The sequence below is a fragment of the Pongo abelii genome, chromosome 19 (assembly GCF_028885655.2).
Source record: "Pongo abelii isolate AG06213 chromosome 19, NHGRI_mPonAbe1-v2.0_pri, whole genome shotgun sequence".
In the NCBI taxonomy this organism is placed as follows: Eukaryota; Metazoa; Chordata; class Mammalia; order Primates; family Hominidae; genus Pongo; species Pongo abelii.
Genome location: NC_072004.2, coordinates 90,143,377 through 90,166,343, shown reverse-complemented (window position 1 = coordinate 90,166,343; position 22,967 = coordinate 90,143,377). Strand labels below are relative to the sequence as shown.

At 52.9% G+C, this 22,967-nt stretch overlaps 1 protein-coding gene across 3 annotated transcripts in view; it reads right to left on the bottom strand.

Annotated features, from left to right (window-relative positions):
* The window catches only part of RAB37 (RAB37, member RAS oncogene family), an 81,987-nt gene that overhangs the window by 2,069 nt on the left and 56,951 nt on the right, over positions 1-22,967 (bottom strand). Inside the window, exons 1-8 of one of the 3 annotated variants that reach the window (XM_024234619.3) lie at positions 7,877-8,006; positions 4,395-4,505; positions 2,976-3,017; positions 2,082-2,148; positions 1,937-1,989; positions 899-964; positions 330-386; positions 175-251 (exon numbers count right to left, since the gene is read on the bottom strand). In XM_024234619.3, coding sequence (XP_024090387.1) covers positions 175-251; positions 330-386; positions 899-964; positions 1,937-1,989; positions 2,082-2,148; positions 2,976-3,017; positions 4,395-4,505; positions 7,877-7,969 — 566 coding nt within the window. In that variant the 5' untranslated portion in view covers positions 7,970-8,006. Of the gene's footprint in view, positions 1-174; positions 252-329; positions 387-898; positions 965-1,936; positions 1,990-2,081; positions 2,149-2,975; positions 3,018-4,394; positions 4,506-7,876; positions 8,007-16,172; positions 16,284-22,967 lie in introns of those variants that run through there. The other 2 variants (XM_024234617.3, XM_024234618.3) reach the window with 2 other exon arrangements.

Here is a 22,967-nt window from a genome sequence, read left to right as displayed (position 1 = left end):
GGCTGGGGTGAGGAGCTGAGCCGCCCCCTCCCGTCTCCCAGTGGCCCAGAGCAGATGGACCTCAGCCTGCAGAATGCAGGTGTGTCCAGCGGCTGGGCCAGGGGCTGGGCCCTACTGGATTCCTGGAGGGTGCCACCCTGCCCCGCACACTTCCCTTCCCTGCCCAGCTCTCACTTGGCGATGGCCAGAAAGGCTAACTCCACATTCATGCCAGTCTTGGCGCTGGTCTCCAGGAAGGGAACACCGTACTCCTGCCCGGGAGAGAGTGTCCTCAGGGCCAGCCTCAGGTTGCCCCCACTCTTCACCCTGTCCCACAGACAGTCACTTACCCTGGCCAGGGTCTCTCCGTCTTCGGAACGGATCACTCTTTCGCTGCTCATATCCGCCTGTCAAGCCCAAATGGGTCACTCCGGGGAAGGAGGCCTCGGCCCCAGCGGGCCCATATTTTGCCCCAGAAGCAGGCATTGCCTGCCCTCTGCTGGTGGCCCAAGGGACTGCAGGCAGGTGTGATTGGCCTGGGGCCAGGGTTTCTGCCCAGTGTAGCTCCCAGCCCTAGGATCTCACTTTTGGTAAAGGGTGTGGTGACCCAGTCTTGGAAGAGGACAGCAGTTGGGGCTAACCCTTTGCAGTCTTAGCCACTGACCTGGGACCCTGTTCACTCTGCTCTAATGGGGGCTGAGAACTGGGCACCCCTTGATTTCTCAGGCAACAACTTGGACTTTCCCTGGAAGGGGCAGATGGGATGGGCAGAAGCCTCCAGATATGTCTGACCCCTGAGCTGGAGGCTGCAGAGTCCTTTTCAGGAAGGATGACTAGATAACTGTTCTTGGGTGGTTATGGGGCTGGCTAGGGCTGAGGAAGTGCAGGGCTGGGCTGACCCTGCCCAGGAGCCACTCACCTTGTTGCCCAGCAGCATGATCACCACGTCCCTCTGCGCATACTCATGAATCTCAGTGAGCCAGGCCTGTGGGAGAGGGCGTGCTGAGACTGGCATTCTCTTCCTCCTGCTGCCCTTTTCTTCTTCTGCTCCGTTTGACTATCCTCAGCTACTCACTACCTTGAACATGATGCCCTGTGCATTCTCTCATCTGTACCTTTGTTCTGGCCCATCCAGGCCTGGATGGCCTTCCTTGGTGGCTTAATCCACAATGGCCCCACCCTCCCCATTTTATGCTGTGCAACTATCAGTTCTGTGGAAGATCCAGATACATGGAGACCTTATCTCACAAATCAGTTGGCTGTCACCAGTGATTTCTTGGAGTGTCTTGTTGAAGATTCTAAGACCACATAAGGGTTTCAGTGATCAAAAGTACTGTGATTGATTAGTGATGTCTGACATGAGCATGGGGTTGGCAGTGGGAGTATGAGTGCCATAGATTTTCCTTCTTTTTTCTATATAAACGTTTTATTCTCCTAGTTTGCTTATGAGCAAACTGTCCTTGAGGTCAGGGGATTCATGAAACCTATACAATGTCATGCAAAGAATTGGTGCTTGAATTTATCAAATTTTTGTCTCTATAATAGTTTGGTTGTGAGGATATAGCCACTCACTCTGTCTGACTGAGTCACTTTCTTGCAACTTGCCCTGAATGTATGTGTGGACTTTTCTGGTTGTGTTTTTCCCTTGGTCTCTGTGCATAATTATCCAGGGTGGAATGGGGGCTGTTCTGAACACTTTGTCACGAAACACACTCGTGAATCACAGTGAGGGCTATGCAGGTGGCACAGGGTCACAAAAGCCTGCTTGGCCTTTATGCCCACATGGTCACCAAATACAAAGCAGCAGATACGACTTCTGGGTCACAAGTAGGTGTTTTTCGGAAGGCAGGAGGATTCCACGCTCCACCCCCTTTCCACAGGGCAGGAAGCAAGCCCAGCCTGCATAGACCTTCCCCTGGCTGCTTAAGGGTGGGAGTCAGCGGAAGGGAGGACCTACCCTGATGTTGTCGAAAGAAGATTTGTTGGTGATGTCATACAGCAGAAGCAAGGCTGGAGGGGAGAGGATCACAGAGGGGACTTAGGCAGCAGCATGGGTGCTACCAAGGGGCTGGGGTAGGGGTTGGAGGGTGCGAGGGACTTACCCTGGGCATCTCTGTAATAAGCATGGGTGACGCTTCGGAACCGTTCCTGCCCAGCGGTGTCCCAGATCTGGGAAGGGATGGGATGGAGAAATGGTCAGAAGGAGGCAGGTACGAGGAATGTGCTGGGTGGAGCAGGCCTGCTTTATGGTATGAGATATCTGTGGGAAGGTGGGGCTGTTTTCTTCTTTAGGTTCTCATGAGCTCCTGAGCATCCAATGACCTGGACAGTAGCAGTTACTGAGTTCTCAAGCTTGTTCAAAATCATCTCCTCAGCCGAGCGCGGTGGCTCACACCTGTAATCCCAGCACTTTCGGAGGCCGAGGCAGGCGGATCACGAGGTCAGGAGATCCATATCATCCTGGCTAACACAGTGAAAACCCATCTCTACTAAAAATACAAAAAATTAGCCAGGTGTGGTGGCATGCACCTGTAGTCCCAGCTACTCAGGAGGCTGAGGCAGGAGAATCACTTAAACCTGGGAGGCAGAGGTTGCAGTGAGCCAAGATTGTGCCGCTGCACTCCAGCCTGGGCGACAGAGTGAGACTCCATCTCATAAAAAAAAGAGAAAAAAAAAGAATCTTCTCCTGTCCCTTAGCCCAGGGGTTGGGGATGTCCAATCTCCTAAGAGCAGATAAAGCCCAGGCAACTGGGGAGGAGGAGATGGATGGAGGCTAAACTTGTCTGAAGGCATTTGGAGCTACTGTTCATAGATGAGAGGGTGCCTGAGAACTGCTTTTTCTGCAGACATCAAATAAACAAAAGCCATTTCCTCCCGTGGGCCCCACAGGAAATTGCCCCAGGCGGAGGGCAGGGCTGCAGGCCTCCTGTGGTTCAGGGTGAGAAGGAAGGGCAGGTCCTCCATCCTCCCTCCCCAACTCCAGCCTCTGGTCTCACCTGCAGCTTCACTCTCACGCCATCCACGGTCACCACCTTGTTCTGAAAGAGAAAAAGGCAGAAGATGGGAGGGCAGGAGTCATGTGGCTGCTCAGCTCTGCAGACATCTTGTCTTGTTCCCTCTCCAGGCCTAGAGTGGGTGCAGTGAGCCCCAGAACCGTCTCCAGCCAGATCATACCATCAGGGCAGCAGGAACCCCATCCTCAGACACCTCCACTGTGGAGTCGTCTCTTCTGGGGACAGTAACTGCCTTCTCACAACAGCAGGGCAAGAGGAGCCTGAGAAACATCCTGGCTCTCTCCAGGGATCAGGCAACCCAGGGCTGGAGGGCTGGTTGCTGCTGGAGGCCCTGCCCTTTCCCCACTTCGGTCTCCCTCTCCTGAAGCCTGGCCCTGGGACTGTGACCGAGCCCCTGGAGATGGGGTGTTTGCCTGCATCCTGGGGACCTGAGGCTACATCTGCAGCAGCATCTTTTCTTTAGCTGCCCACTAATTCTCTAGTGAAGGAAGTGTTCGCTTTCTGCCTGCTTGAAGCTGTAGAGCCCCACCTGCCAGGGTGAGACCTTTTCTCTATTGAACACTTTGGGTGTGTAGTGCCCAGCATCCCTGATGCAGATTTGTAAGATGGAGTTGTCAAGGTGAGAGGGAGGGTCCCTGGTGAGCTGCTGTCTCCGGACATGGCCAGCCCAGCTCTTTTTTTTTTTTTTTTTTTTGAGACGGAGTCTCACTTTGTTGCCCAGGCTGGAGTGCAGTGTTTCGATCTCAGCTCACTGCAACCTCCACCACCTGGATTCAAGTGATTCTCCTGCCTCAGCCTCCCGAGTAGCTGGGACTACAGGAGCATGCCACTACACCCGGCTAATTTTTGTATTTTTAGTAGAGACGGGGTTTCACCATGTTGGCCAGGCTGCTCTCGGACTCCTGACCTTGTGATCTGCCCACCTCGGCCTCCCAAAGTGCTGGGAATACAGGCGAGAGCCACCGCGTCTGGCCCAAGCCCAGCTCTTAAACCCAGTGCAGGGCTGTGCTTTCCGGGGACTCCAGAAAGACTGATTGACCTTTGAGGCCTTTCCAAAGGGGCCCAGGTAGGAGGGCAATGAGCAGGGGCTCTGTGGGCCAAGATATTCAGCTTATGCCGTGCCTGCGGCTGCTCTGCTTGGTAGAAGTCCCCCAGGAATGGAGGTGGAAACGAAGACTCAGTCTCATTTTTTTGCATCCTATAGTTGGGCAAGGAGCCAACCTTGCCCAGTCTCCTTTGACCCGGCCACCTCTGTGGTCTTGGGGGAGCGGGTTGTGTGCCCTTCAGGCATGAGCCTCGGGAGTCCCTGGGAGCCAGAGTGAGCAAGGCAGGGGCAACCCCCCTGTGCCTGAGCCACAGCCCTGGCTCTCTGCTGGAAGCAGGTGCCTGCAGCCACCTCACCCTGAAGTCTATGCCGACGGTGGCTATGAAGGTTCCGGACAGGAAGGCCCCGTCTTTGAATTGGATCAGGAAACATGTTTTGCCGACGCCTGTGTCTCCCAGAAGCATCACCTAGGGGGTAGGGGCAGAGGCAGTTAATGGGGAGTCAGGGGGAGCTTCTGGGATTCCAGGAGAGAGACACATGGAGAGGATCAGAGAAGAGGGGGCTGGCATGAATGCTGACCGCACCTGCTTCCAGAAAGCCTGCCGCCGCCTTCACCCTGCCTCTCCTCTCCATGCTCCTTGGCTCAGCCTCCTAGGCTCTCCCTCTGACCCTCCTGTCCTCATTCAAGTTCCTAGAGGCCGGAGTAGAGACCTCAAGTGTGCTCCGTGGCCCCAGAGAACCACATTTGCACAATCTAGACACTGGCCACATTTGCCCATAGCCACACCATGCAGGGATTCCGTCCCTCTGTGTACTTGGGTCATCCATCGTCCGCTCGTGAGTACACGCATGGGCTGGGCTATACTGACAGGAAAGGGAAGTGTCAATATATTGGACAAGGATTCCCACCCAAGGGAGTCTATCAAAATCTGCTGGGGGTGGGGCATGGTCATTTGCATACTCTATAATGAATATTGTTTGGGGTTTGTTTTTTGGGTCACATTTATTTGGAAGTTTCTTTCTTTCTTTCTTTTTTTCTTTTTTTTTTTGAGATGGAGTTTTGCTCTTGTTGCCCAGGCTGGAGTGCAATGGCGAGATCTTGGCTCACCGCAACCTCCGCCTCCCAGGTTTAAATGATTCTCCTGCCTCAGCCTCCTGAGTAGCTGGGATTACAGGCGTGCGCCACCTCGCCTGGCTAATTTTGTATTTTTAGTAGAGACGGGGTTTCTCCATGTTGGTCAGGCTGGTCTTGAACTCCTGACCTCAAGTGATCCGCCTGCCTCAGCCTCCCAAAGTGCTGGGATTACAGGCGTGAGCCACCGTGCCTGACTGGAAATTTCTAATGACATTTTATGTTTATTAAAAGGTTGCATGAGGCCGGGTGCAGTGGCTCATGTGTGTAATCCTAGCAGTTTGGGTGCCCAAGGTGGGCGGATCACCTGAGGTGGGAGTTTGAGACCAGCCTGACCAACAAGGTGAAGCCCCATCTCTATTAAAAATACAAAAAACTAGCCAGGAGTGGTGGCACATGCCTGTAGTCCCAGTTACTTGGGAGGCTGAGACAGGAGAATAGCTTGAACCCAGGAGGTAGAGGTTGCAGTGAGCCGAGATTGCATCATTGCACTCCAGCCTCGGTGACACAGAGACACTCTGTCTCAAAAAAAAAAAAAAAAAAAAAAAAAGATTGCATGAATTAAGGAAGGTTGAAATTTATATTAAAGTGGGGAGATGTGTAGTTGGAAGTTCTTTCAGCAGAAACCTCCCACATGGGACACGTGGCTACAGATCGGCATCCCAGGGTTGCTGTGGGTAGCACGGGCAGGAGTACCAAGAAGGTAACCTATGGAGAGGGTGTAGCCCTCTCCTTTACTGTCTGGCTCTGCTCTGCTCATCTTCCCCAGGGACACGCAGGAATGGTGGAGAGGAGCACTTTGTCCCATTGTTCTCCAATCTTGGATAACAGGGGTCTAGATCCTATGCTGGAATTTTCCCAACTGCTGGTTAGGTGGCTTAATGGGTTGAGCAGGGACTAGGTTTGAATTATGTTTGAGGCTCTGAAATTGACAGTGGAGCCCAAAGGCATTCCTGTTGTGGGCATGGGGTACTGGGATTAGTTAACTCTGGTGGAGAGGCAGGGGTGGCTGAGCAGAAGGGGTATGAAGGATGGGTCTTGATTTGTAAATGGCCTACTGTGTGACTTTAGGAAGATTCCGTAACCTTTCTGTGGCATGGTTTCCATAGTGGGTAGAAGGAGGAGGGATAATTTCTTTGAGGTATTTCTAGAGTCTGTTAATGGCTAGGGCCAATCATCGTGGTGAATCACCTAAGACCCAGGGAAGAGTGGCCCAGGGGTGGGAACTCTCTGCCTGTGGGTCACATCACCCCTCGTCTGGTCCAAGGAGTTCCTGCCAGGCTTTCTCAGAGGGTCCTGGACTCACTCCCCTGGGGGAGGCTGGGGACCAACTCTCCTGCCAATGCCGCTTGGCCAGGGAACAGGTGAAGGGGTGGGGGATAGGAGCTCTCTGGAGCCTGCACTCCTCCGTGGCTCCTGGGTCCCAGCCCTGGAGCAGGAAGGAGGGAGGGAGGGCCAGTCTTTGTGTACTTTACAGATCACAGCTGCCTTGAGCAAACGATGCCAGCTACCCACCCAGCTTGGTGATTCCACCAAACACAAACAGCTGCCTAGCCTGGCCACCTCCTAGGCAAACAACCCAGCTGGTTTGCAGGGCAACAAGGTCAGGCAGTCCCCTTCAGCCCGGGGCCTGGCCAACAGCAGCTCCACCTCTCCGAGGGTGCAGGGGCCCATTTCCTGCCACAAGCCCACACAGGACGCCTATCTCAACGGCTCTGGGCGGATGACTTGCAGGGTGGCTTCCCCCGAAACACTGGGGTGGAGGCTGAGGCTCCCAGCAAGGGTGAGCCCTGGTGTCGGGGAGGAAACCGAGGCCCAGAGAGAGGCAGGTCTCCTTCTAGGCCATGCAGTGGAATCCAGGACAGCCCTCACTCCATCCCCAACCCTGCAGAGGAAGAGTGGAAGCTCTAGGCTCCCTCAGCAATTCTTTCAGTTTCTGGTACCTGCTCACTCCAAGGACACAGATGGAAGGTGACAGACCAGTCCACTGCTGTCCCTACCTGTTTCCATACAGGACACTCCTGTAGAGGTAGCAAGCCCCAGAGAGCAGCCCTGGAGCTCTCTCAAGTGCGGGATGCGAAAGACCAACCACTAAGATCTTTCTCAGGTTCAAATAATTCCCAAGTGGCGTGCCTGCAGGCCGGCTGGCAACATCCTTCTGGGAGGAGCGGCTTCCAACTGCAGGGAGGAAGGTGGAAGGCAGGGCCTCCAGCGGGTGGAATGGGAGGGGAGCAGCTGGGGGACATCAGGCCTTAAACCTGGATGTCAGATCTCAACTAAGAGCTTAATTCGGAAAATGGCATTAACGCCAGTTCCTCTGCCAGCAGGGGACGTCCTCTCCGAGTCTCCGTGCGGTCCCCATCTTCCAGCGCTTCTCAGCCTGAGCCCCGCGAGTTGCGCGCTTAACCCTCACCAAGAAGCATGGGCTCTCGGGGGCTCATATTTTCCAGAGTGTGGCAGAAGAGAACTGAGTTGGGGTTTGCGGGGGGATCACTCAGTTTTTGCGATCTTCCGCGACCCGCCCCCATCGAGCCAGCAGACACACCTAGCGCTTGGGACGGCCACAGGGGCTGTGTCCTGACCCTCTCTCCCTCCCTCCTCTGGGAGACCCAACTGCCTGGGGGAAGGGCTAAGTCCAACCCAGACGCAGCCAGGAAGGGGCTAGCGCCGAGGAGGGCGGGGGTCTCACGGAAGAGGCCCACCCACCTTGCCCGTGAGGTCGTAGCTCGGACGGCAGGGCGGGGAGCGCTCGGGGGCCTCGCCATCCCGGGTGGCAGCGGCGCCTGGCGTGCCCGTCATGTCTCTGGACGAGAGGTGAGCAGTGCCGGCCCGCAGGCGAAGGAGAGCGCAGGAACGGCCCCGCCCCGGCCCCGCCCACTCCTTCCCTCCCTCGACCCGGACCCCGCAGGCTCCTCCCTCCGTCCCGTCGCCCCCTCGACGACACCGGCTCGGAGCTTGCTGTTCCCTGAGGGCACGCAGAGCCGCAGGGTCCGCGCGAAGGGGCGGGCAGCCTCCCTGAGCAACACCGGCACGGCTCCGTGCGCTTAGGACATGGGTCACATCCAGCCCCGGGACCGGTCCCCTGTGGTCGCTTGCCCCTGGGGGAGCGGGCCGCGGGGACCCCGTCTGCTGCGGAAGAGTTCCTATAGTCGCTGCGCAGCGCGACAGCAGGCGGCGCCCGAGCCCCGGGCCGTGGGCTGTCCCCAGGTGGCGAGGCGGGGAGCTGGGGACCCCTGGGCCGCGCCTCCGCGGATGGCCCCGAGACAGTTCCGCATCTGTTAAAGCACCCGGCCCGAGCTCATCTGAATGTAGTTTTGTTTACCAACCCATATTCGCCTTGCAGCACATGTACGCTGCGGTGTTTTGGGGCCTCTGGCTGGTGCGGGGACTTTGACCCTTTAGTATGGATCACCTCTCATTTCCCCCGGCCTATTGGGCTGTGCCCAGAATGTCCCACCAGTGGAGAGCTTTCGCAAGAGGGCTGCGCAGCACACATCTCCCAGTGGACCGCTCCTGAAGGCGGGGCCGGCCTTATTAACCCATGACACTCACCCTGGCCCCGAGGAGGAGCCAAATAAATTCATGAAGTCATGGATCATTTTGAGCAGAGCTGCCAGGATATCCCAGGCACCCGGCAGCTCCTGGTGACAGAGAGTGGGGAGTGCAGCTGGGGTTGCCGGTAGCAGAGCTCAGGGGTTCTGTGGCCTGGGCCGACCTTTCAGTTACCCCCATCTCCACATTCTATAAGCAGCTTCAGGTTACCAAGGAACAGGGCGGGTGCATTACAGAGGGACTGTTTGAGGGATGTGTAGGGAGGGGAGAGCACCTTTTTTTTTTTTTTGAGACAGAGTCTCACTCTGTCGCCCAGCCTGGAGTGCAGTGGTGCGATCTCTCCTCACTGCAACCTTTGCTTCCCGGGTTCAAGCGATACTCCTGCCTCAGTCTCCCGGAGTAGCTGGGATTACAGGTGCGCGACACCACGCTTGGCTATTTTTTCTTTTTGTATTTTTAGTAGAGACGGGGTTTCGCCATGTTGGCCAAGCTGGTCTCAAATTCCTGACCTCAGGCAATCTGCCCACCTCGGCCTCCCAAAGTGCTGGGATTACAGGCATGAGCCACTACGCCCGGCCTGCAATTCTTAACTTAGGTGTGGAGGTGAGGAGCAGGGGTAGACGTGGCTTATGGGCCACCATAGGCCTGTGGGGACAGACTTTGTATGCCAGCCTCCAGCCCTGTATTTTCTGATGTCAGCTGGAGGTATTTTCTGTCAGCTGGGAGAAGTGCCCAGAGCGGGGACAGAGGTGATCTCCAGTAGAGTAAAGAGCTTGGGTTACCTTTTCTGGAGGTGAGCGTGCTATAACCTCAGCTGGGCATAGGGCGGGACTCAAACAGGGAGCCACAGACTGGAGAGTGGAGGCTACGCAGCACGCTACAGAGGCGTGGTGGTGGTTGCTATTTGGATGCCAGAGGCTCTTGCTGCAAATAATGCCAAGGTCTGCTCAATGACGTGGGCTCCCGGAGACGGAGTCTCACTCTGTCGCCCAGGCTGGAGTGCAGTGGCGGGATCTCGGCTCATTGCAGCCTTCGCCTCCCAGGTTCAAGCAATTCTCTTGCCTCAGCCTCTGGAGCAGCTGGGACTACAGGTGCACGCCACCATGCCTGGCTAATTTTTGTATTCTTAGTAGAGAACTTCACCATGTTGGACAGGCTGGTCTGGAACTGCTGACCTCAGGCGATACGCCCACCTTGGCCTTCCAAATTGCTGGGATTACAAGCGTGAGCCACCGCACCTGGCCTAGGATGCGTTCTTCTCTCTTCCCTTCCCTCCCCTCCCCTCTCCTCTCCTCCCTTCCTCCGTTCCTTCCTCCCTCCCTCCCTCCCTCCCTCCCTTCCTTCCTTCCTTCCTTCTTTCTTTCCTTTCTCTTTCTCTCTCTTCTTTCTTTGCCTGCCTGCCTTCCTTCCTTCCCCTCTCTTTTCCTTCCTTCCTTTCTCTTTCTTTCTTTCTTCCTTCCTTCCTTTCTCTTTCTTTCTCTCCTTCCTTCCTTCCTTCCTTCCTTCCTTTCTTCCTTCCTTCCTTCCTTCCTTCCTTCCTCTCTCTCTCTTTCCCTTTCTTTCTCTCTGTCTCTCTCTTTCTTTCTCTCTTTTTATTTCTTTCTTGAGGTGGAGCTCTGTCGCCAGGCTGGAGTGCAGTGGCACGATCTTGGCTCGCTGCAACCTCCGCCTCCCGGGTTGTTCAAGCCAGTCTCGTCCTGCCTCAGCCTCCCGAGTAGCTGGGATAACAGGTGCCCACCATCATGCCTGGCTAATTTTTGTATTTTTGAAGAGACAGGGTTTCACCATGTTGGCCAGGCTGGTCTTGAACTTCTGACCTCAGGTGATCCGCCTGCCTTAGCCTCCCAAAGTGTTGGGATTACAGGCGTGAGCCACTGTGCCTGGCCAGGATGTGGGTTTTCATTGCAGGAGGGAAATGGTGGAGGAAGAATGAGAGAGGGGACAGGGCATGCCTCATGCTCAGCTTCTACTGTAAACCATGCTGTTATGGTTTGAATTCTGTCCCCCAAAGATAGGTTGACGTCTGAACCACCAGTACCTCAGATCATGCCCTTACTTGGAAATGTGGTCATTGCAGATATCACTCATTAAGATGAGGTGATACTAGCATAGGGCAGGCCATTAATCCAGTATGACCGGTGTCATAAGAAGAAGGAGACACAGGGAAAAGACATCCAGGTGAAGACAGAGGCGAGATGGGAGCAGTGCGGCTGCAAGCCAAGGAATGCCAAGGACTCCTGGGAGCCACCAAGGCCATTGAAGAGGAACGAGTGACCCTTCCCTGGAGCCTTCAGAGGGAGCATGGCCCTGCTGGTACTTTGAGTTCAGATTTCTAGTCTCCAGCTGTGGTCGTGTTGTTGGCTCCAAGGCCCTCTTTGTCCTATGGTGGGTTTGGAATACAGAAGGTTGAACATTAGCGTGAATCACCCAGAAGGAGCAGTCACCTGAAGCACTTCCCTGCTGTGTTGCTGCGCTAGTCTGGATGGAGGAATCTGACCTAGAGAAGAAATCTTTGAACATGGAGAGAGGGGCTGCAGGCTCTCCTCCAGGTGGTCCCTGTCTGGCCTGCTGCGTCTGTGGTGTGTGGGCAATGTCATACTTGGAGGGTGCGTACACTGTCCCCAGGGCCACTGTAATGTCCTGTAGGGTGTTCAAGGGTGGCCTTGGGTGAGTCAGAAGTGGGGTGGGGTCAAAGACATTCAGAACAGGGAACAGGGGCTGTGCAGAATAGGGACTCACTAAGGGATCCGTGTGGTCTCTGGGGAGGAAAACTGGGCCTCCTAACGTTCACTCTGAGGCTGTGTATGTGCTGCGGTAGCCTGTGTCTCTCCCTAGACACACACCACAGACACTTACACGTGTGCACCCACCCCACAACACACCACAGACACACACACCTCACCACACACACACACACCTCAGACCACACACACCTCACCCCTCATATCACACCACACACCTCACCACACACACCTCAAATCACACCACACATCTCAAACCACACACACCTCAAATCACATCACACACACCTCATACCTCAAATCACACCACACACCTCACCAACACACCTCAAATCACACCACACACCTCACACCACACACACTCCTCAAATTACACCACACACCTCACTGCACACACCTCAAATCATACCATACACCTCACCACACACACCTCAAATCACACCACACACCTCACCACACACACCTCAAATCACACCACACACCTCAAACCACAAACATACACCTCAAATCACACCACACACCTCAAACCACACACACACACCTCAAATCACACCACACACCTCACACCACACACACCTCACCCCTCAAATCACACCACACACCTCACCACACACACCTCAAATCACACCACACACCTCACACCACACACACACCCCTCAAATCACACCACACACATCTCACACCACATACGCACACATCAAATCACACCACATTCACCTCACACCACACACACCCTCAAATCACACCACAGACACATACCTCACACCACACACACCACACACACTTCAAATCACACCACAGACACACACCTCACCATACACACACAGTCACACCACACACACCTAACCCCTCAAGTCACACCACACACCTCACCACACACACCTCAAATCACACCACACACCTCACACCACACACACACCTCAAATCACATCACATACCTCACACCACACACACCTCACACCACACACACCCCTCAAATCTCCACACACACCTCACACACACACCCCACACCACACACATACACTCTCAAATCACACCACAAATATACACACACACCTTACATCATACCACACACATCTGCCTCACATCATGCCATAAATACACATGCCTCACACCCTACATTATACCACAAACACACACTTCATAACATGTCCCACACACAACTTTGTATTATGCCACAAATGTGCACCTCATACTATAAACAAACACACCTACTATCATACCACATACATACACATCTTACATGACCCCCAAACACACATTTCACTCCAAACACACACTCCTGTCACCACAATGCAGCTCCAGGTACAGTTTATTTCACACCATCAACACCTGTGCCACATCACTGTGCAAACACCTGCCTCTCCAATGGACCCCATGCCTCACACCATCACCAAATGTGTATATCACCCTGTAAATGACCCCCAACACCTCTTATTGCCTCCAGATCTGAAACGCACACCCCCACAATACCCCCAAATAGACACCCCTACCCTCCTGATCACAGATCACACTGTCATTGTCATGCAGCCCTGCTGATAGTGGAGGTACCAAGTGTCAGTGAGACAGACCCTCATGCGTGTTGAGAGATGGGGGGGCTCTTGTGTGCAGCCCTGGAGCTCTGGGGTGGGGGGCAGGGGCCTCCCTGCTATCCAGGTCGATGGCAGAAAACTCCAGAGCTGGGGAACAGCACAGCCCAAAGAGCACAGGGTCGGGATGTGGGGAGGAGACCCGGGCAGAGACTGGAGGGACAAGGCCTCAACTCATGTTTTGCAAAATGTGGTGCATGGACCCCCTGGGTCAGAGCCCTCAGATTCTGGGCCCCCCACGTGGTTTTACTGAAGCAGCATGTCTATGAGGGAGCTTAGGATTTGCATTTCAGATGAGTTTCCCCCGGAGGCTTTTATGTGCACTGAAGGAGTGTTCGAAAACCACTGGTCTAAACTGTGCAACAGCTTGACCAGCAGATGAGAGATTCAGACTTTATTTGGAAGGCAATAGTGAACCATGAATGTTCAGGTGGGGGATGAGCAGAGTGAGGTTTTTTTTTTTGTTGTTGTTGTTGTGAGATGGAGTCTCATTCTGTTGCCCAGGCTGGAGTGCAATGGCATGATATCGGCTCACTGCAACCTCCGCCTCCCAGGTTCAAGTGATTCTCTTGCCTCAGCCTCCCAAGTAGCTGGGATTACAGGCGTGTGCCACCACGCCTGGCAAACGTTTTTGTATTTTTAATAGAGAAGGGGTTTTTCCGTGTTGGCCAGGCTGGTCTTGAACTGCTGGCCTCAAGTGATCCGCCCGCCTTGGCCTCCCAAAGTGCTGGGATTACAGGTGTGAGCCACCACGCCTAGTCTGAGTGAAGGTTTTGAAAGAGGAATTTTGCATCAGTGTTTAGGCAAGACTAGGGAATTTGGGGGAAACTGAGGAGAGAGGTAACAAGGAGGATCTGAACTGTGGTGGACTGGAAAGACCCCTGTGTGAACCCCATCGACATCAGTGTGCCATAACCCCATCAGCAGGACCCCCACAGCCAGTTTGATGGAGCTGGTAGTGGAGAATTTAGGGAAGGTCTTGACTGAGAGGCATCTACACAGGACCTGGGCAGGTCCCACTTCCAGAAGGTGATGGGCCTGGTAGTTTATGGGTGAAGGCATGCCCGAGGTAGTCACCTTGCTCACCTCTGGCTCCTCCAAAGTGGGAGACCAGGGGCTCTGTCTCTCCCCTGCCACCTGGGTGGCACTCAGCCTCCTGAGCGGAGCCAGTGGCAGTGTCTGCCTCCCTTCCCATCATGCAGGAGTTGCAGGCTACAGCCTGGCCAGAGGCAGGGCCCTTATCCATGCCATATCTCAAATCTCCGTGAGAAGGACAGATGGGTAAACAAGTGTCTGGTAGCTTGGCTCTCCGGGGACCCCCAGACCGCTGATATCTGGAGGAGACCCCGATGTCCACCAGTTCTTTGCTCAGGTGTCCCCAGGCTGAGTTTCTGGTCAGGGGCTCAGGCCCTCACTCAGCGTAAGCAGGCAACAGGTTTGTCCTGAGATGCACCAGAACTTTGGGTGCTGGCCGGTGCCAAGCAGGCAGCCCAGGCTCTAGGAGGCCCACTCTGAGGTCAGTGGGAAAGCCCAGCGTGTCCTGTCTCAGGCTAGACAAACAGTTTGACCACACACTTTCTTTTTCCTTCACAGGAAATCGGCCTCGATTTTCTTGCCAAGCTAGCGGCAAAATTTGGAGATCTCACCTCTGTGGTCTGTGGAATGACTGAGACTTTGCATGTCCACAGCCACATCCACCCCACTCTCTTCCTTCCTCACCAGACAGGCAGAAGGGTGGGTGAGGAGATGTGGGTGTGACCCTGAGGGCAGGGTGTGCCCTGGCTGCTGAGAGCAGACTGGGCCTTGGCTGGGGTGGGTGACGCCTGGCACCAAGTCATCCTGGTTTGCTTCATGGCAGCCTGGTCCAAGACCTCAGGGATTACCAGGTAGCCTTGGCCTCCTGGGTCTCAGCCCTCCCCTATTCAGCACTACCAGAGCCCAGCTGGTCCCAGTCTGGGGAGATCCCTGGGCACTGGTGTTTCAGGGCCGATTCTAGGCCCCAGAACACACCCGAACCAGGCACTCACTTCCGCTTTGCCTCCTGGAAGGTCACCCAGAAGCCATGTTCATTCTGAACCCCTGCCTTCCTGGCTGTGACCCAGTGGGCAAGCCCATTTTTCCGGGTTTTCCTCTCTCTCTTCCCATCAGTGTGGCACTGCTGTGTCCTGACCCTGAGTGTGACCTCACAGGCCCTGTGCTCTGGTCTCAGAGGTTCCCAAACATCTGCGTTGTCCAAGAAGAGATGTTCGCTCTTCCCCATCTTGAGATGCTAGGATTCTGGAGTCCCAAGGGAAGGCCCTGCTCTTCCTGCCACAGTCCGAGAGAGGAGTGAAACCCTCTCCCAAGGTCTTCCCAGGAATTCAAGGGCAGCTGCAGCTGCAGGCACGGGACAATGCGGGGAGACGGGATGTGTGGTAGAGGAGGGATCTCTTATCCCACAGAGGGGCTGTGGGCAGAAAAAGCCGAGGGCACTGGGCTTCCTTAACCCGAGCTGCCCTTTTACCATTTTACTGAGGACTAAACATGGAACTGTAACCTGGGCCTGCCAGCTCCCTGAGACCTGTGTGACAATGCTAAGTTTGGACTGTGCTGAAAACTTGGTCGTCCCTTTGTCCCTCCAGATCTTCTTGCCTTGGAGGGCTGACCTGAGCTATCCCATATTAAAATATTTTTTGCTTTCTGGCTTCCACTTGCGTTCATCCAATGTGGAGCCCCAGAAGGAGATGGGGAGCAGGAGGAGAGCAAGGTGGGACAGGGGATTTTTCTCCTGGCTGCCTCCCTGGGGGGCTCCCATGGGCTGCTGTGTCCTTCCACTGAAGGTCCCACGCAGCTCCTGCCAGGCAGCTCACCCAGCAGCCCACTTTGTCCCTGGGTTCTGGTGAGGGTGCCTTCCCTTCGTGCTTGAGGCTAGAGGTGGGCGGAGTTCCTGGACTACCCAGGGGCAGTGCACCCTCCCTCCTGGTCACCCAACACCCTCCTACACCTTGGGGAACAGTCTTCTCCTTAATCCTCCTTGAATGATCCAATGCGAGTGTCCACCTGTTTCCTGCTGGCACTCACCAGAAACACGCTGGGGTCCTGAGCCCAGGCCCAGAGCTGGCAGTGCCGGCCAGTGCTTACCGTGAATCCGATGCCCACAGTGGCCGAGAAGGAGCCGGGGATGAACTTGCCCTGATCGAACTGAACCAGCAGAGATGTCTTTCCCACACCACTGTCGCCCACCAGGATGGTCTGGAAGGGAACAGTAGAGAGAGGTGAGGGCCTGCTATGTGAGTTGGCCTCAGAGGTGTTCTTGTGGCTGCGGGAGTGGATTCTTTCTAAGCATGCATGTGCACAACATGCACACACACACACACAGAAACACACACGCACAAGACACTGACACACACATACACAGAAAAACATGTACACACGTACACAGAACACACATGCACACACAAACATATATGCACACACAGAACACATACACACAGAAACATACACACAGAAGCACACACATAACATACACACGTGTACAACACACACAGAACACACATGACACAGAAACATACATGCACAAGACACATACAGACACAGAAAAACACATGTACACACATACACACAGAACACACATGACACAGAAACATACGTGCACAAGGCACATACAGACACAGAAAACACATGTACACACATATGCACAGAACACACATGCACACACATGCACAGAACACACATGCACACACAAACATATGCACACACAGAGCACACATATACACACAGAAACCGATGCATACAGAGGCACACACATAAACATACACACATACAACACATATGCATAGAACACACATGACGTAGAAACATATAGGCACACACACAAACACATGCCCACACAGAGAAACACACATGCACACACAGACACAAAAACGTGTACACACAGAAACACACACACATACACAGACACAGACACACTTGTACAACACATACACACAGAACATACGTGCACACACATAGAAAGAACACACACAGATACACATACACATACACACAAAACATATCTACATACAGAAACACACACATACACATAGTACACATAAAATACACATAATACACATAAAACACACATATACACACAAACACATACATACACACAGAACACACACATGCACGCAGACACACGTGGAAACACATGTACACCAACATGTATCCTCACATACAGACACAAGCACACATGCAAACACACAGAAACACAGAAACACATTCGCACAGACATGCATATACACACACATAGACACATGTGCACACAAACACACATGCACACAGAAACATATACAAAGACATGCACACAGACACACATGCACACACACAGAAACTCAGAAACACACAGACATGCATACACAGACATGCACACATAGAGACATGTATAACACAAACACATATGTATACACATACATATGCACATTCACACAGACACACAGACACAAATACACAGGCATGGACACACAGACACACACATTCACAGACATGCAGCATACACGCACACATGCACACATGCACAAATATACACACAAACATAAACACAAACACAGACACAGACATGCACATATATAAAAACACATACACATGCACACAGATACCCACACATACACCCAGACACACAAACACACTAAAGTCTCGATTTTCTATTGAAGTCACTGAAAGGGGCGTGGAGGCACAGAGGAGATCTCCCTCCAAGTTAATGAGCATCTGAAGTGACCATGAGAATGTGTCTCTCAGACTTCCATCCACAGGGGCATCCATGACCAATGGTCCCCACTGCCGTGCTCTGAAAGCCATCATTGTTGTGTTTGCACCAAGGTCATGCTTCCTACGGGCAATTACCAGCCAAAGGTGGAGCACAGCAGGGACACTGAGGCAGGCCTGTTCCTGGGAGCCACAGGACCCCTCTAATAGTTGAGTTAGCTCAAGGGCTCCCTCATGGCCTTGTGCAACCCTCCAGATACTGCAAGGTGGTCTGGGATGCTTCCACGCAACCTTTCTGCCCTCTTTCCTTTACGGGGATCCAACCTGCATCATGGTCTGAAGGCTCCCCTGGCCTCCCTGGCACCTACTCTATTTCAGTCACAGGCATTTCCCCCAGTAAAACCCTTGCACATTTAATTCCCTCTTCACATCTCCTCTTCGGAAGACCGGGACTAACACGATGTCCATAGATCTCCTGTGTGGGAGAGCCCCAAAAATCCAGTCTATAGAATAAAACAAAATCAGATGGCTGGTATGTGCCTTGCACACTTGGCCTTAGAACAAGGAGCAGACAAGATTTCAAAGAGAAGCAGATTCTGGGAAAAGAGGGGGAAGGCCGCCTTCCTCTGGGAGGTCTGAACTGGGAGGGAGTAGAGGCGATAATTAGCTTGGAAGTTCAGATGAAATGTTTGAAAGAAAATCATAAACAACAGAGAAGAACTCTACAGGCACCCAGAGGCTGGTACCCTCAATGAATGGATGAATGAATGGGTGAGTGGATAAATGCCTTAGTGTAAAGTGGACAGTAGCCTCTTTCCAAAGACAAGAATTCAAGGCTGTTTGAAAGGACTAGGAGGTGCAAACTTTAGCTGGACTTGTAAAAACATACAGACATAAAAACAACAAAACCGTAAAAGCATAGAGATTGGCTGGGTCTCCTTGGGTCGGGCCCAGCCACTGTTCAACTCTGGCGGTGGCATGGAAGCGAATGCATATCAGCGTCTGCTCACCATGAGGTTGTCCATGGCATTGCCTTTGGATGTCCCCTGACTGTGCCCCCACCCACCTCCTGAACCTCTCCAGCTTTTATTTCCCCCTGGGTTAGAGAACTCATTTGTTTGTTATATGCAGTGGTTTTAATAACTTACATCTAGAATCTAACTTCCTCAGGCGTTAAGAAGTGCTTCCTAGAGAGAATATTCCAGAACGTGAGGGGTAGTCCATCCACGTTCCCCTCATTCGTGTCCTAAAGAACGTGACAGATTCTAATTCTTTTCGCTTTTATCCTTTTCCTTTCCAGGGTGAGGAGTTTCCATCAATTTTCATCATAGGAGACAGTCCTGTCTTCTCGGGACCTTTTCCAGCTTACCGAGGTCCGGGGATGCACACAGGGTTCAGCATTTCAGATTCAGCTGAACCTTGGCTTGGGGTGGGGCAGGAGGATCCTCTCATATTGGTCATGGTTTTTTTTTTTTTTTTTTTTTGAGGCAGAGTCTCTCTCTGTCGCCCAGGCTGGAATGCGGTGTCACGATCTCGGCTCACAACAACCTCTGCCTCCCGAGTTCAAGCTATTCTTCTGCCTCAGCCTCCCAAGTAGCTGGGACTACAGGTGCCCGCCACCACACCTGGCTAATTTTTGTATTTTCAGTAGAGACGGGGTTTCACCGTGTTAGCCAGGATGGTCTCGATCTCCTGACCTCGTGATCCACCCGCCTTGGCCTCCCAAAGTGCTGGGATTACAGGTGAGCCACCATGCCCTGCTGGGTCTTTTTTTTTTATCGGTATTAGAAATCTATTGACAATGGCCAGGCGCCGTGGCTCAAGCCTGTAATCCCAGCACTTTGGGAGGCCAAGATGGGCAGATCACCTGAGGTCGGGAGTTTGAAGTCAGCCTGGCCAACATGCTGAAACCCTGTCTCTACTAAAAATACAAAAATTAGCCAGGCATGATGGCAGGCACCTGTAATCCCAGCTACTTGGGAGGCTGAGGCAGGAGAATCCCTTGAACCTGGGTGGTGGAGGTTGTGGTGAGCCAAGATCGTGCCACTGCACTCCAGCCTGGGTGACAGAGCAAAACTCCATCTCAAAAAAAAAAAAAAAAACAAAAAAAACAAACTACTGATAATGACTCTAAGAGCTTTTTACTTAGGCCATCATGGAGAGCTCAGCGCTGGTCTATTTACAAGCATTGTTAAATGATCTCTTCCTAAATGTAGGACCTCCCTTAGGCCTGCTCCTCCTCTGTTCTCCTCCCCATGAAGCGAGGTGTCCACATGGCCAAAGGCTCCTATTCCTCCTGTAGACTGACTGCACTTTGCCCCAAGGTCGCTGTTACTGTGGCATCCCTAGGTCTGTGGTGTGGCCAAGGGGTGACGATTTGCAGGGGCTGTGGACAGAGCTTGGATGTGGAGCCTCCTGCATTCTTCTGACCAAACCAATGCACTTGTTACATATCTTCTCTCGCCACTCAACAGCTGCTGAAAATTCCTTTGGGGTTGGAGTGCGCAAGAGTGGGAGGAGAAGGAGAGGAGCTTGTGGGTGGGGGGTGGGGGACAGGAGGTTGTTTGTCCCTAGGCTGCCACATTTTAGTGTGGAACTTCTGAGAATCCTACATGCTAACCTGGCTTCCAGGTTGGTAAGAAGGTATTTTGTTCAGGAGGGAAGATTAGACACACTTGATTTTGTAGCTTTTTGGGTTTGCTTTAGAATGTTAAGATACTGAGACACATGGTATGTGGGCCTCCATTTGTATTCTAGCCCTGGCCCCCAAATGTTAGGGATGGAGCTGCCTAAATCCATTACCTTAGATATTGTCAGGCCTTTGAGCCCAAGCTAAGCCATCATATCTCCTGTGACCTGCATGTGTACATCCAGAAGGCCTGAAGCAACTGAAGAGCCACAAAAGATGTGAAAATAGCCTTAACTGATGACATTCCACCATTGTGATTTGTTTCTGCCCCACCCTAACTGATCAATGTACTTTGTAATCTCTCCTACCCTTAAGAAGGTTCTTTGCAATTCTCCCCACCCTTGAGAATGTACTTTGTGAGATCCATCCCTGCCCACAAAACATTGCTCCTAACTCCACTGCCTATCCCAAAACCTGTAAGAACTAGTGATAATCCCACCGCCCTTTGCTGACTCTCTTTTTGGACTCAGCCCACCTGCACCCAGGTGAAATAAACAGCCTTGTTGCTCACACAAAGCCTGTTTGGTGGTCTCTTCACACGGACGTGTGTGACATTTGGTGCTGAAGACGCTGGTCAGCGGGACTCCTTTGGGAGACCAGTCCTCTGTCCTCACCCTCACTTGGTGAAGAGACCCACCTACAACCTCAGGTCCTCAGACCAACCAGCCCAAGGAACATCTCACCGATTTTAAATCGGGTAAGCAGCCTCTTTTATTCTTTTCTCCAACCTCTCACTATCCCTCAACCTCTTTCTCCTTTTAATCTTTGCGCCATCCTTCAATCTCTCCCTTCTCTTAATTTCAATTCCTTTCTTTTTCTGGTAGAGACAAAGGAGACACATTTTATCCGTGGACCCAAAACTCCAGTGCTGGTCACGAACTTGGGAAGGCAGCCTTCCCTTGGTGTTTAGTCATTGTGGGGACGCCTGCCTGATTATTCACCCACATTCCATTGGTGTCTGATCTCCGCAGGGATGCCTGCCTTGGTCATTCATCCACTTTCCCTTGGTGGCAAGTCAATTGCAGGGATGCCTACTTTGGCTGCTCACCCACATTGCAGCCCAGGGCTGCTCCCTATCCCTTCTCTCCGTGTCTCTACCCCTTTTCCACTTTTCTAGGGGGCAAGCACCTCCCACCCCTTCTCCACTTTCCTGGGGGGCAAGCACCCTCCACCTCTTCTCTCCATATCTCCACCCCTTTTCCACTTTCCTGCGGGGCAAGCACCCCCCACCCCTTCTCTCCGTGTCTCTACCCTTCTCTTTAAACTTGCCTCCTTCACTATGGGCAACCTTCCACCCTCCATTCCTCCTTCTTCTGCCTTAGCCTGTGTTCTCAAGAATTTAAAACCTCTTCAACTCTTGCTTGACCTAAAACCTAAATGCCTTATTTTCTTCTGCGATGCCGCTTGACCCCCATACAAGCTGGACAGTGGTTCCAAATAGCCAGAAAACAGCACTTTCGATTTTTCCATCCTACAAGATCTAAATAATTCTTGTCGTAAAATGGGCAAACGGTCTGAGGTGCCTGACATCCAGGCATTCTTTTACACATTGGTCCCTCTCTAGTCTCTGTTCCCGATGCAACTCGTCTCAAATCTTGCTTTTTTCCCTCCCACCTGTCCCTTCAGTTCCAACCCCAAGCGTCTCTGAGTCTTTTGAATCTTCCTTTTCTACGGACCCATCTGACCTATCCCCTCCTCCCCAGGATGCTCCTCGCCAGGCTGAGCTAGGTCCCAATTTTTCCTCAGCCTCCGCTCCCCCATCCTATAATCCTTTTATCACCTCCTCTCCTCACACCTGGTCCGGCTTACAGTTTTGTTCCTCGACTAGCCCTCCCCCACCTGCCCAGCAATTTCCTCTTAAAAAGGTGGCTGGAGCTAAAGGCATAGTCAAGGTTAATGCTCCTTTTTCTTTATCTGACTTCTCCCAAATCAGTTAGTGCTTAGGCTCTTTTTCATCAAATAAAAAAACCCAGCCCAGTTCATGGCCTGTTTGGCAGGCCAAAAAGACCCTGAGACACTTTACAGCCCTAGACCCTGAAAGGTCAGAAGGCTGTCTTATTCTCAATATGCATTTTATTTTATTACCCAATCTGCTCCTGACATTAAATAAAGCTCCAAAAATTAAATTCCGGCCCTCAAACCCCACAACAGGACTTAATTAACCTCACCTTCAAGGTGTACAATAATAGAGTAGAGGCAGCCAAGTAGCAATGTATTTCTGAGTTGCAGTTCCTTGCCTCCACTGTGAGACAAACCCCAGCCACATCTCCAGCACACAATTCCAAACCCCTGAACTGCAGCTGCCAGGGATTCCCCCAGAACCTCCTCCCCCAGGAGCTTGCTACAAGTGCTGGAAATCTGGCCACTGGGCCAAGGAATGCCTGCAGCCTGGGATTCCTCCTAAGCCGTGTCCCATCTGTGAGGGACCCCACTGAAAATTGGACTGTTCAGCTCACCTGGCAGCCACTCCCAGAGCCCCTAGAACTCTGGCCCAAGGCTCTCTGACT